General features: G+C 41.4%; 1 protein-coding gene across 2 annotated transcripts in view; it reads right to left on the reverse strand.

The window, feature by feature from the left end:
- Nucleotides 1–12,622, reverse strand: part of PRDM10 (PR/SET domain 10) — a 96,559-nt gene that overhangs the window by 23,968 nt on the left and 59,969 nt on the right. For both annotated transcript variants that reach the window (XM_087433931.1, XM_014793743.2), the window contains exons 10-13: nt 12,411–12,540; nt 11,321–11,563; nt 5,624–5,971; nt 3,692–3,847 (exon numbers count right to left, since the gene is read on the reverse strand). In XM_087433931.1, coding sequence (XP_087290057.1) covers nt 3,692–3,847; nt 5,624–5,971; nt 11,321–11,563; nt 12,411–12,540 — 877 coding nt within the window. The remainder of the gene's footprint in view (nt 1–3,691; nt 3,848–5,623; nt 5,972–11,320; nt 11,564–12,410; nt 12,541–12,622) is intronic.

A 12,622-nucleotide genomic window follows, 5' to 3' on the forward strand; every position in this document is an offset into this window, starting at 1 on the left:
TGGATGGAGCATACAGTCTAGGTCACGGCTCTTAATTTGATGATCGAACCTAGTGATACACGTTGATGTGAATCTATAGAGAGAAAATTAGGCAGAGCCCATCCTGAATAAAAACCAGTTCCAAAAAATCCCAGCTCCCTTATCCAGGGAGGCTCTGCTCTTGGACATAGGATTAAACTGTTACTGGTCTTATAAAGATTTTGAACCTTTCTACCAGACCAGTTCTTCCCACTTTTCGGTGCAGGGGCTTTTTTTTAACCACCTCATTTTTCAGCACACTTATTTGACACTATTTCCTGAGGGCCCACCAAGTATCAGGAACCATGCTAAGTTGCAAGTTCCAGTGCCAGGCACCCCTCACCCACCTCCCTCTTCTGCTACAATGGAGATGACCCAACTGTTCTTTCTTCCTACCCCCACCCACCCTCATTCCTGGAAAGCCAAGGAGAGAATTTCATAGTTTCCTACTCTGCAGTAAAATCTGGATTAACAACACTGCCCTAAATCACAGTATTTGTCTTTAGTAAGCATACAATGATAAAGCTCTCCACCTCAGACCTCTGTTGCATTTGTACTTTTTCCTAAGCATCAGTATTCACTAATTTCCCCCCACCAACCCCTTTAAACAGACCAATTTATTTAACCGAATCATTACATAAATCCCAAAGCCTAATACTAATACTGATATCACACCATGCTATGCATGCAGTGACAAACATGTTTGTTGAATGCCAAACCTCCACAAAGCCTCTCCATCCTAACAGCTCCAAAGCCAAATTCATTATCCCTTCCTACTCTCTCTCCTCTTGCCGAAGTCTCGCTCTTGTATCAGTAGTGTTCCCAAACATCTAGCCTCGCAAGCTACAAATCTCAGTTCCTCGCTGCCCACCCCTCACCCTTTTATCCACACTCAAGGTCCTATCAGTTCTCCCCTAGACACTTGTCTGGAATATCGGCCCTCTTCTCCATGCTCACTGCCTGTGCCTCAGTTTTGGCCCATGAACGCCCATGGGTCACTTCACTGGTAGTCTAATTACCTAGCCTAACAAACTGGCTTAACCTACCTCTCTGGCTTCCTCTCACCACTGGCCTCTTACCATGCCCTCCAACCACTACCCCTCTCACCATCTCCTAAATATGGAATTGCCTTAGTCCCTGCTATTCCCTCTGCTTGGGGCATCTTTATCCCTCCCTCATTCCTCATCCTATCCCTTGCTCTAGCAGGCTAACTCTTCCCCACCTCTAGTGAATTCAAAAGTGTCACCTTATTTATCAAGTCCTCCCTATACCCCAAATCAGAGTTAATTCTTCTCATGGCATTTTATTCTTTTCTCTATTATAGTAGCAATAACACTTGTTTAATGCACATGTCTAATTTTCCCCTTAAACTGCGAGCTCCTTGAAGTCAGAAGGCCCTACCTTATCTTTACATATGCTGACCTCAGGAGCTTATAGTTAGTAGGACAATTACAATACAGTACAATAAGTGCTATGATGGGGTCACAGGCAAAAGGTCCTATGGGAATACATAGGCGAAGCACCTAACCCAGTGTGGGGGGATCAACAGATGCCCCCAAACAAAATGACATCAGCCAGGTGGAATGGTGAGAGAGTCTGAAAGTTTATTCAGGCGGGGAGTGGGAAGGAAGGCCCCTGGACAGACAGTATGCACACTGAAGAAGTAACCCAAGTCCTTCAGTGCAGCCAAAGCACAAAGCGGAAGGGGGACTGGGGCGGTAACTGGGAGCCAGGTCTTGCAGTGTCTTTTAAGTGATAAGCACTTTGGAATCTACCCATGTGAAGAGCTATTAAAGGGTTTTTCAGAAGGGACATGACATGAGATTTGTTCTCTAGAAAAACTACTCTGGTTATAGTCTGAAAAATGGATTGAAAGTATGTGGTGGTTTTGTACAGTGTCGACTTCGCTAAGGGGACTACATCTACATGGGTCCCCCGCCCAGTGTGGTTCCCGGTTAGAGTCAGCCCAGAGAGACTCACACCAGACTGGAGGGTGGAAATGAAGCAGCAGCTGTGATCCTCATCGGGTCAGACATAGAGGGGCCAGTGCACTCCTGCTTATCCTCATTGTCTTCCTGACAGCCAGCCCTGCTGGCCAGCTCCACATGCACCAGCACACACAGCAACACAGTCTTCCATGGAAAGCACCAGCTCTCCTTCATGGGCCCACCCCGCAGTTGGAGGTGCCTGGGTTCCCAGACTCCCAGGTAAGTTCCCATTTGTCCATCCTGACCAGGGCTTCCGAGGGTGCATTAGTGACCTTTCTCTGATCCTCCAACTTCTCCTATCAGACCCTTACTTCTTCATCTTTTCCTATAATTAAGTTCTTACTCCTATAAGAAAATCCCTTATTCCATAATGCTCATAGTGGGTTTGCTTCTCTGATTGAACCCTGTCTAATATACTGGGTGAAAGTAAAGGAGAAAATGGAAGCAAAAAGGTGTTTTTTTATAAGCCTAGGTGATAAAATGATATCTGGCACAAAACAGATAATCAAAAAATGTTGAACAGATAGGATAGATGGCCAACAAGTTAGCATCATAAGACAGAGATCTTTTTAGACATATTGGTTTTTTTTTAAATTAAGCAACAGAAAAACACCTAGACCCATTTATACTTTCCACATTAGAGGTCCCTACAGAATTCTCTATCATGCTATTATATATTGAAAGCCAATGAGATTATATTCCCTTACACACATACCACAAAACATAAGCTTTGAAAACTGCTTTCTATTTCTCTTTAACGTCTCCACATTATATATAAACACATCCTTTTAAAATTAGTTTTCCCCTCCCAAATCCATTTCTGATTCTTTTCCCGTTTCTATGACAGAATGACCTACAATCATGTTCAGTAGACTCTCTCTCAGTGATATCTTTGCAGAACCATTTGACTTCCCAATGAAGCATATTTTATTGTTTCACATTTATTTGTTTAACTCTTATGGCTGAGTCGCCCATGGATTTTTCTTTTGCTTCTTCTAAATTCCAGGCAGGTTACTGATACCTATTATTTTTTATTTTAATCCTTAAAGTCATTAACATTCCCCAAAGTAGTCTAAGCCCTCTTAATGTTCTACAGACTTCCCACCCCGTTAGATGACAGCCCTGCTGCCTTCAGGGCTCAATTATCAGGCTCAATAAAAATCTCTTTTTTGTGTGTGTGTGAGGAAGACTGGCCCTGAGCTAACATCCGTGCCGATCTTCCTCCACTTTACGTGGGACGCCGCCACAGCATGGCCTGACAAGCAGTGCATCCCTGCACGCCTGGGATCCGAACCCAGGCCGCCAGCAGCGGAGCGCACGCACTTAACTGCTACGCCACGGGGCCAGCACCTCAATAAAAATCTCTTGATTTGATAAGTAAATGTATTGTTCTCTTAGGAATTCCTCAACAGCAATTTACTTCTACACATTATACATTTGGATTCTTTTAGAAGATGCATTATTAATATGTTTGGGGATTTGAATTTATTATTTGGGGAAGTTAAGGTGAGTTTTTTCCTTAAATTTATCATAATAACTAAATCAAACATGAGACACAAACGCACCTCCAGTCCAGTTCTTCGTGAGCAGGTGATAAACGGATGAAATGAGCAGGCATTTGTCCTCAGCCTGACATCATTCCAGTGGCCATGAGAACAACCCTGGGCTGCTCCCTGGTTACATACCTTAAACTGCTTCCCACACGTCGAACACAGGAAATCTTTGCGGTCCGAATGTCGGAGCATGTGGAGTCGCAGTTTGTCAGGACGACAGAAGGCTTTGTCGCACTCTGTGCACTGGTAGATCTTCTCTGAGTGGAAGCTTCGCACGTGTTTTTTCACCTGGCAGTGAAGACAGAAAAAGTCAGGGGACTTGGGCACCAAAGGAAATGACAAAATGCAGTTTATGATCGCTAGAGGGAGCCAAACACACTCTCAAGGCTTTCCATCAACCTGGCGGTGTAATCCAATCAGATGTGATTGATAATTGGCCTCACCAACACATACTACCCCTGTCACAAAGGAACAGAACAAGTAGCCAGAAGGCCTTACAGATCTCGATCTCCCATACGACCTGAAGAGGAGGAAGTCTGGTGCTTGTTCACTCAAAGCCCTGATCACTTGGAAAACATTTTTCTTTTTTTTCTTTTCTTTTAAGATTAAAGGTAGAGTTTCTTTGTATTTAAATGAATCTTGCTAAAAATTATCTATAGGAAGACAAAAAACAATTCTTTTTCACTTTTTCCTGCCCCCAACATCTATAGAAGCAATTTAGCCCATTTTAGTAATTGGTCCTTTTACATCTGTCTATAGAATCAGATTCTGAATAATTAAAGACATGAATTAGATGATATAGAACACATTACCCATTTATGAGAACAACACCAGTGTCATTTCTCCTTAATTGGGACTTATTCCCTGTACTTTTAAATAACTTAAATAAAGGAATATGACCTTTGAACTGTCTCAGCCATAAACACCCAATGAAGAAGAGCTATGGATGGCAGCTAAGTAGTGAGTCATATCAAACTATTCCTATAAGACATTTTGCTTCATTATTTTGGGATTCTCTTTTGCCATTAGATTCTGCCTTAAAGCAACTTTTCTAATTGTTTGTGTAAAGTGAGAAAATTACCAAGACTCCCAACATTAGGAGAACTATGATTAAATCCTAGTCTCCTTTTGCTTTAGTAATTTAAAAAAAGAGAGAGGATATTTTTACCAGATATTTAGATTTAATTATTCATTGACTAGCATATAATAATAGCATCACTTGAAGGCCAAATGAAATCATGAATATTCTGGAATTTATCTTCGCCCATTTTGCTCCAGAATATAGTAAGGGGAGGAAGTCAGTGTTTGATACAAAAGTATATTATATACCAACTTTCTCTTTGTTTCCTTCCAAAATGCATAATCTTAGTAAAGTAAAACAGGAAACCGCAGTGGTAGGGAGGAAATGTTTCCAGGCCAGGAAATGTGAGTATGTCTTCCACAGGCTCTTTATTTTTTTTTAATTAATTTATTTTTTTTGGTGAGGAACATTGGCCCTGAGCTAACATCTGTTGCCAATCTTCCTCTTTTTTTTCGCTTGAGGAAGATTGTCACTGAGCTAACATCTGTGCCAATCTTCCTCCATTTTGTATATGGGACACTGCCACAGCATGGCTTGATGAGTGGTGTGTAGGTCTGCGCCCAGGATCCAAACCAGAGAACCCTGGGCCACTGAAGCAGAGCGCGCAAACTTAACCACTACGCCACCAGGCCAGCCCCCAAGGCTCTCCGTATTTTATGAGTAATGGATATTGGCAAGGATAAAGAAAGACTTTAAAACTTATAACCAGATCTGGGTATTTATTACTTGTAATACAACTTAAATGTTTACATGCCAATGTCTGATTTGGACACTTAAGGGTCATAATAATCTTTTGTTTAGCAAAAGTAGTTTGACTAAAGAAAAAAAAAGTAGTTTGACTGAAAAAATATTATTCTCAACTATAAAGTTGTTTCAAAGAAGGGATGAAAATGCAGGTGATAGGCAGTCTCAATTTTCCAAAAATCAAAATTTCTTTTACCAAAAGAAGGCAGTATATAAGAACCTCAGTAATAGACACTCACCTGGATAAAATCTGGGAAGCGTTTTTTACAAGTTGGGCAGGTGAAGTAGCCATCATTGATATGAATAGCCACATGATCTTTCAACAAATCAAGGCGGTCAAAGGATTCTGGGCAAAAAATGCAAGAGTAAGTCTTCTGGTCCGAATGGAGCTTCATGTGGCTCTCCAAGGAGGCACTGCTGATGAAGCCCTTGTTACAGAGGTCACAGGTCAAGGGGCAGCTCCCCTCCCGCCCGTGGAAGCGCAGGTGTTGGTCCAGCTTGTCCTTTTCACGAAAGGCCTTCCCACACTGCAAACATTTAAAAGGCCGGAAGGACTTCCGAATAAACAGATGCTGAAGAGCTGCGTTCTGAAAGACACACACAAATACGATTATTTAGTGAGGAAATTAAACATGCCAGCGGCTCAAACATTTATAGAGAAAGAGGATGATCTCTGCAATCACAGACTTTCCAGAGAAATTAAACTCTAGGACACACAGTTGAAGGGAGATTTTTCTGGTGAAGACACTAAAAATGAATCCATCCTCAAAGAAATTCTTCTTGAAAAGACAAACTTTTTTGTGTTTTGTTTTATGTCTATGTATGTATGTTTTCTTTTGAAAAGATTTAAGTAACATTCAAAACAATATTCCCAATAGAGGACTTGTATAATAAAACAAATCCCAGAATGGAGTAGAATCAAAACTGAAGATGGAAGAAATGACTTGGGATAAGTCTCACACGCATGAAGGAGGTTGGAGCAAGTCAGCCAGATGTTACTTTTTGAAGTCCTTGAGAAAAAGAATTAAGCTTGATTAAATTGTTTAGCAAAAAAAAAAGATAATAAAAAGAACTAAAGGGTAGTACTTAGGGGCTGAGGCAATGGATACGGGGTTTCTTTTGTAGGTGATGAAAACGTTCTGGAATAAGATAGTGGTAATGGTTGCACAGCTTTGAGAATATTCTAAAACCACTATAAAAGGCTGAATTTTATGGTATATGAATTATATCTCAATTTAAGAAAAAGAATTGAAAGAGAAAAGAAAGGATATGTATTTATGTGAACATGTTTGTTCATGAGACAAGACATATGAGCACACATCATACAGGAATATGTGCATTTAATCAAGTCCTACTTAGGAAATGCAGGGGACAAGGTCTGAGTGCAGCTAGTTAGTTCCATTGGTTAGAACGCCATGCTAACAAGGTTAAGCTTATCACTCTGTTCCCTATCTAGACCAGTCAATTATGCTCTTTTTTTTTGAGTCACAGATTGCACTTCTAATGCTGATTAACCATCTTGTAAATTCATGCAGTTGTTATAGGGAATCCAAGAGAGAATATGGATACTCAGTGCAAATTCATCACTACTACTGGAAAAACAACTCATGCTCTAAGAGCAGATCAATAAAATCATCTTTCACACAGAGACTACAGAATCAATATTTTTGTTATGCTGTAATGAAGACTCATTCAGAAGTTCCTCAAAATACTAGGGGGAAAGCCCTAGAAAACTATTAGGGAAAAAAATCCCTCAGAAAAAATATATCTGTGAATGGGTATGCTTATGTAACTATAAGAGAATGGAAATTGAAGGATTAATGGAGATCTTGTTTTTGTTTTTTTTTTTTTTAATTGTGGTTGATCTCTTTTTGTAGCTTTATTTTATTTTATTTTATTTTATTTTGGTGAGGAAGATTAGCCCTGAGCTAACATCCATTGCCAATCCTCCTCTTTTTCCTGAGGAAGATTGGCTCTGAGCTAACAGCTGTATCCATCTCCCTCCATTTTATAAGTGGGATGCCTGCCACAGCATGGCTTGATAAGTGGTGCGTAGGTCCACGCCCAGGATCCGCACCTGCGAACTCTGGGCTGCCAAAACGGAGCACTCAAACTTAACCACTACGCTACTGGGCTGGCCCCATGGAGACCTTAATGCATTATTCGTGTAATGAAAAAAGTACAGTGAACAATCCTTAAACTCTTAATTTCAAATTACTTATAAGCAGCAACTTCTAAACTAAATTTAATGTGAAATAATCATTTAGGAGAAAAGCAAAATTAGGTTTGATTTAGTGAAAATTCTGAACATAGTTACTATGTAACAGAACACTTCCTCCACAGGGCTTCTCAACAGGCTAGGAGAGAGATTTCACCTACTCATTTATCTTAAGTAGATATTTGGCAATTCTGTAGTCTCCCCAAGTTGACTGGGGCAGCTTCAGGGTTGCATCATATTTTATTCTCCTTTGTATCTAGAACCCTTAAAAAACTACTTAACTCATAGGAAGTGTTCAATAAAAGTTTGAGAATTAATGAAATATATTACATATGAAAATCAAACAGAATTATTTCAAGATTTTTTCTATAGCATCTGCAGAGATCTTTAAGAACAGACCTGCAAATCAACCACAGAGCTTTCCTTCACTTCATTATACTGCTCAGTAGTTACCTAATCCTTTTACTCTATCTGGACAGATACTTCTTTTACATAAAAGCTCTCACTATTTTGGCTACTGCCAGTACTTTATGGAAATATTGCAGATAAACAAACGCCATCCTGAGGTTCAGAGACTCAAGAATTAGAGTGCTTTGGCATGTAAGAATCCTCTCCTTTACCCAGCACAGTGAAGTTTCCAAGGGCAGACACAATGTACAACAATTGATCGTGGTCACACTGGGGATTCTATTTCTCCTCGGGTGCCAAATCTAGAACTCAGTTTCGTTTTGGTCCATTATGCTAATAAGTCTTCTGTCATTTCTGATTAGTATGAGTGTCCTCAGACACTTGATGTAAACTGAGCAGACACCTGGCTCCACTTTCTTAGTTCTGTCGACAAACCTTGTTCTTATCGTCGTCTTAATTTCCATGGAGCCCTGAATGTTGTCTAAGTACTCAAGAACTAGATTGTATTTCTCTGATCTAATGACCCTAACGTAATCCTCATACTACCAGGGAGTGAAAGTGCTGAAACCGCTCCCACCCCTTGACCACTTGCGGGTCATTTCTACTCTAAGGCATCTTCTGTAGTTCAGAGCTACAATTGGTAGACATTTCTGGAAAAAATCATGAAAAATGGTGGATGCTGCACAGCTGGATCCATTATGTCTTCTGATCCCTGGGTTGCAAGCAGTCCACCACATCATACCACAGGGTACACAAGCTACTCTGAGGCGCCAACGTGGTACAGCTGCTAAAATCTGGGAGGAGGGATTCAGCTCACGTTGAAATGAATTCTGAAACAACACTCTTCGCAGACAGAGACCACAAATGTTCCTAAAGTTTGATATTAACAGCTAAAGGAACCCAAATTATTGATCAATTTTCATGTTATTTTGATCCTGACGCTAAAAGGAATGTTTGTTGGTTGCTGTTTTTTTAAACAACTATTCTCTGGCCTGTTTTCTGCCCAGCTTTCAAAGCCTGTGCTAGGCTAGCCCTGCCCAACATATCTCACTCCCCACTATCCCTCAACGGGCGCCCTACGCTAGGGTCAAGCTAGTATGTGCTCTGTCCCCAAACCACACCAAGCACATTCCTGTGTCTCGGCCTTTGATCCTACAGCTGCCCTCCTCTCAGTCTCCCTTTTTCCTGTCTCTCTTTCAAGAACCAGTTTAAGTATCACTTCCTCTATGAACTAGTCCATGACTCCTTCATCCTTCTTCAGCCTTTCACTCTTCCAAGTGCCTATAGCAATTATAGGCTATACTTTTAAATTTAGCGCTTAACTGTAAGCCACCTTACATTAGCATTGTCTCCCTAATTACATTGTAAGCTCCTATTAGACAGGACTCAAGTGAAAATTCTATTGTGTACCTAGCACAGTGCTGAAGATATAGTTAGAACTCCATACCATTCCATAAGTGATTCAAATTGTTCTAGAGCTGGAAGGGACCTTGGAGATCACTTAGTCCTGCCCTTCATTTTGTGTATGAGGAATCTGCAGCCCACAATTTACTCATTGATCTATTTGAAAATAAATTATCGTTACTCATTAACTAATTTGCATTTACTGTAGCAACCAAATCGTAGTGCCCACCGGGATTTAGTAAGTACAGGTTGCAAAGAACAGCAGGTCAGGCAAACACTTAAATAACATTCTGTTATGTGAAACACAGGAAACAAACCTACCTGCAGCTCCAACTGAGCAGGCAGCATTAGAGGAGAGAAAAATAGTTACATTACCAATTGGATTGGAAGACTTCCCTTCAGTTGGTCATTACCAATCTGGATAGAAAAGATGAGAAAATACATAGCCCTAATTTTTAGAATGTGTGAGAGGAAAAAAAAAAAACAGCTCAGCTAAGACTGACCTCCAAAAGCCACGTGCACATGGCTTTGGCTTTGACACCTGGAACTTTGTACCAAAACCAGCAACCCAACTCACTTAAGAACAAAAGTACAATTACAGCCAGATGAGGCTTGTACATCCACAACTTCACTACACATGTGGGCTCTAGTTTTTTCCTTCAGAAAAATTAAATTTAAGCATTTCCCTGGACTTAGTGAAAAATAAGAATGGCCGAAGCAGAAGAGACAGTAACTGGGCAAGAGAGTGAAATGCAGACTGGGAAACAATGTAGAATGATGGATTGGATGGTATTAATTTATAGCTTTTTGCCTCTCTGGTCTATATTTACGCATGTTTACGTATCCTTTTGAAATAATACACATGGAGCCAAAAGTTTTATATGTAAAGGCCATAAAGGCCTGTAAGTGCTTAGTGCCCTTCAATGCTACCATATAGCTATAAATGTTGAAATGTATGTTTACATGAAGGCATGGACTAGACTATTTTTCAAGGTCCCTTCTAGCCTATAAGCAAATGAGACCAAAAGAAACATAAGCTAAAATGATCGTCCATCTAGAAATTGTAAAGCCTGGGAAGTTATATGAAAAATCTCTTTCATCTACACATTAAGTACTAATAAACATGCCCTGCTGCCGCAAACCCGGGTTTAAGTAACTGTTTTCTAGATGTAAACAGTCAGCACAGGGCACTTATCCCACAAACCGTATTGTTCTCCACATGCATGCCCTGCAGCTCCTAACTCAGGCTCAAATGCTGTCTGTGAAATAACAGGAAAACACAGCTGCCCTGGAGCCAGGGAGGCCGGCAGCCTCATGGCCGAAACTCAAGCCGCAGGCCACACAGCGAGCCACTGGCCTACTCCCGAAACTAGAGCTTCACTTCGAGCTGTCCCCTGGCGTGTGGGTTGCACCTGCCATATCATCTTGGACACTTGGCATTAACCAGTAATGACGTTTGCCAGTCTCCCCTCCGAAACTGTAGATAACCGATTCAGCTACCAAAATTAAGCTGAGAGCTATGATTAGGCACAGATTAGCCTGGCTTAAATGTAAATAATTATTATAATTAAATGTACTTATTTCTCCATTTCCAATCTGTGAGTTTAGGGATCCAGAGAGCTATCCTATTTTAAATATACTAGTCCAGAAGCTGCCAAAAGCCAGGCTTCTGTGTCATCACTAACTTAATCGAATCTAGGACCAGCCATTCCAGCCTGCCATAGGACATAAAAACGTTGAGAAATAGTTAATACTTTCTTTCAAAATAAAGAGATTGAGTATGTAATAAGCTAGACGAAAGATTTCAAAGTGGATGGTGAGTAGGTTGGAAAACATAGCACCTGAAAAGCTGGTTGACCAAGGAAGGGCAGCGCCTAGTGAGGGAGGAGCTCTGCTTCCCACTTACTCGGATGCGCTTGGCTCTGCGCATGTCATCGGGCGTCAACGTGCTCTGGGTGGGCAGGACACTCTCCTCGTGCTGGGGCTGCAGGTGGAGGCTGTGAGTTTCTGGCTCATGCTCCAGAGAAGACTGGGTTTCTTGTGGCAGCTGAGGGATTGGGAGAGTGGTCTGTTCTGGTTGATCCAGCCCATTCAGAGTAGCTGGTTCAGCCTCATCAAACTGTTCCTTGGTGGAAAAATGTAGCAGGTCCTGAAATTGCAATAAGCAGGAATCATTTCCCTACCTAGAGAGAGACCAGTGCTAGGAGGACTGTCAGCTAAGATTTAGAATTGCTGCTTATTTTTTATTATTATGTTTTGTGTGTGTGAGGAAGATCAGCCCTGAGCTAACATCCATGCCAGTCCTCCTCTTTTTTGCTGAGGAAGACCGGCCCTGAGCTAACATCTATTGCCAATCCTCCTCCTTTTTTTCCCTTTTTCTCCCCAAGGCCCCAATAGATACTTGTATGTCATAGCTGCACATCCTTCTAGTTGCTGTATGTGGGATGCCGCCTCAGCATGGCCCGACAAGCGGTGCATCGGTGCGCGCCCGGGATCCGAACCCGGGCTGCCAGTAGCGCAGCGCGAGCACTCAACTGCCAAGCCACCGGGCCGGCCCCACTGCTTATTTTTTAAATGACTAGAGTCATTATGCTCAGAAAAAATATTCTCCTTCTGGGAAAGTTAATTAGGTGACTATCCACAGAAAGCAAAAACAAGAGATATTCCAGATCACTCATAAGGGAAAGACTGTGACAGGACTGTTCTGGAATATGGTAATAATTTTAATGGTTTAAACTAATTAAAAAGAGTCCCCCATAACATCTCTGGACAATTTCAAATCTTTAGGAGAGTAAAGTTGGTTTGTCTTCTAAGTAAAGTTTGAAAATACGTTTTTTTTGCCTTTCTCTAGTCATACTTTAACTAACAGGCAGCAAAGCACAGACATGACAGGACTGTCAACCTCTGAAAGGTATTTGTATTTAAATCCAGTAATAGTTCTGTGAAGCCCTCTAAGCAAGCATCAAAGCAGTAGCTCTTTCCCATCCTCCCAGTACCTGTGTCCCATCATCACACTTTTCCCCGTTTTCGCTGGTTATTTCCAAGCGGATAAATTTTGGAGGACGCCCTGGCCGTCGACCTGGGCCAAATCGCCTCTTGCCTCGTCCCCTTCCTCTGCCTCTTGCTCTGGGGACAAGAGATTGGGTTATAAATAGTCATGGTTACATAATACTCCTTAACAAATATTTCTCGAAACCATCCTGGCTAA

The sequence above is a fragment of the Ceratotherium simum genome, chromosome 7, assembly GCF_057802395.1.
Source record: "Ceratotherium simum simum isolate JZ-2026a chromosome 7, ASM5780239v1, whole genome shotgun sequence".
In the NCBI taxonomy this organism is placed as follows: domain Eukaryota; kingdom Metazoa; phylum Chordata; class Mammalia; order Perissodactyla; family Rhinocerotidae; genus Ceratotherium; species Ceratotherium simum.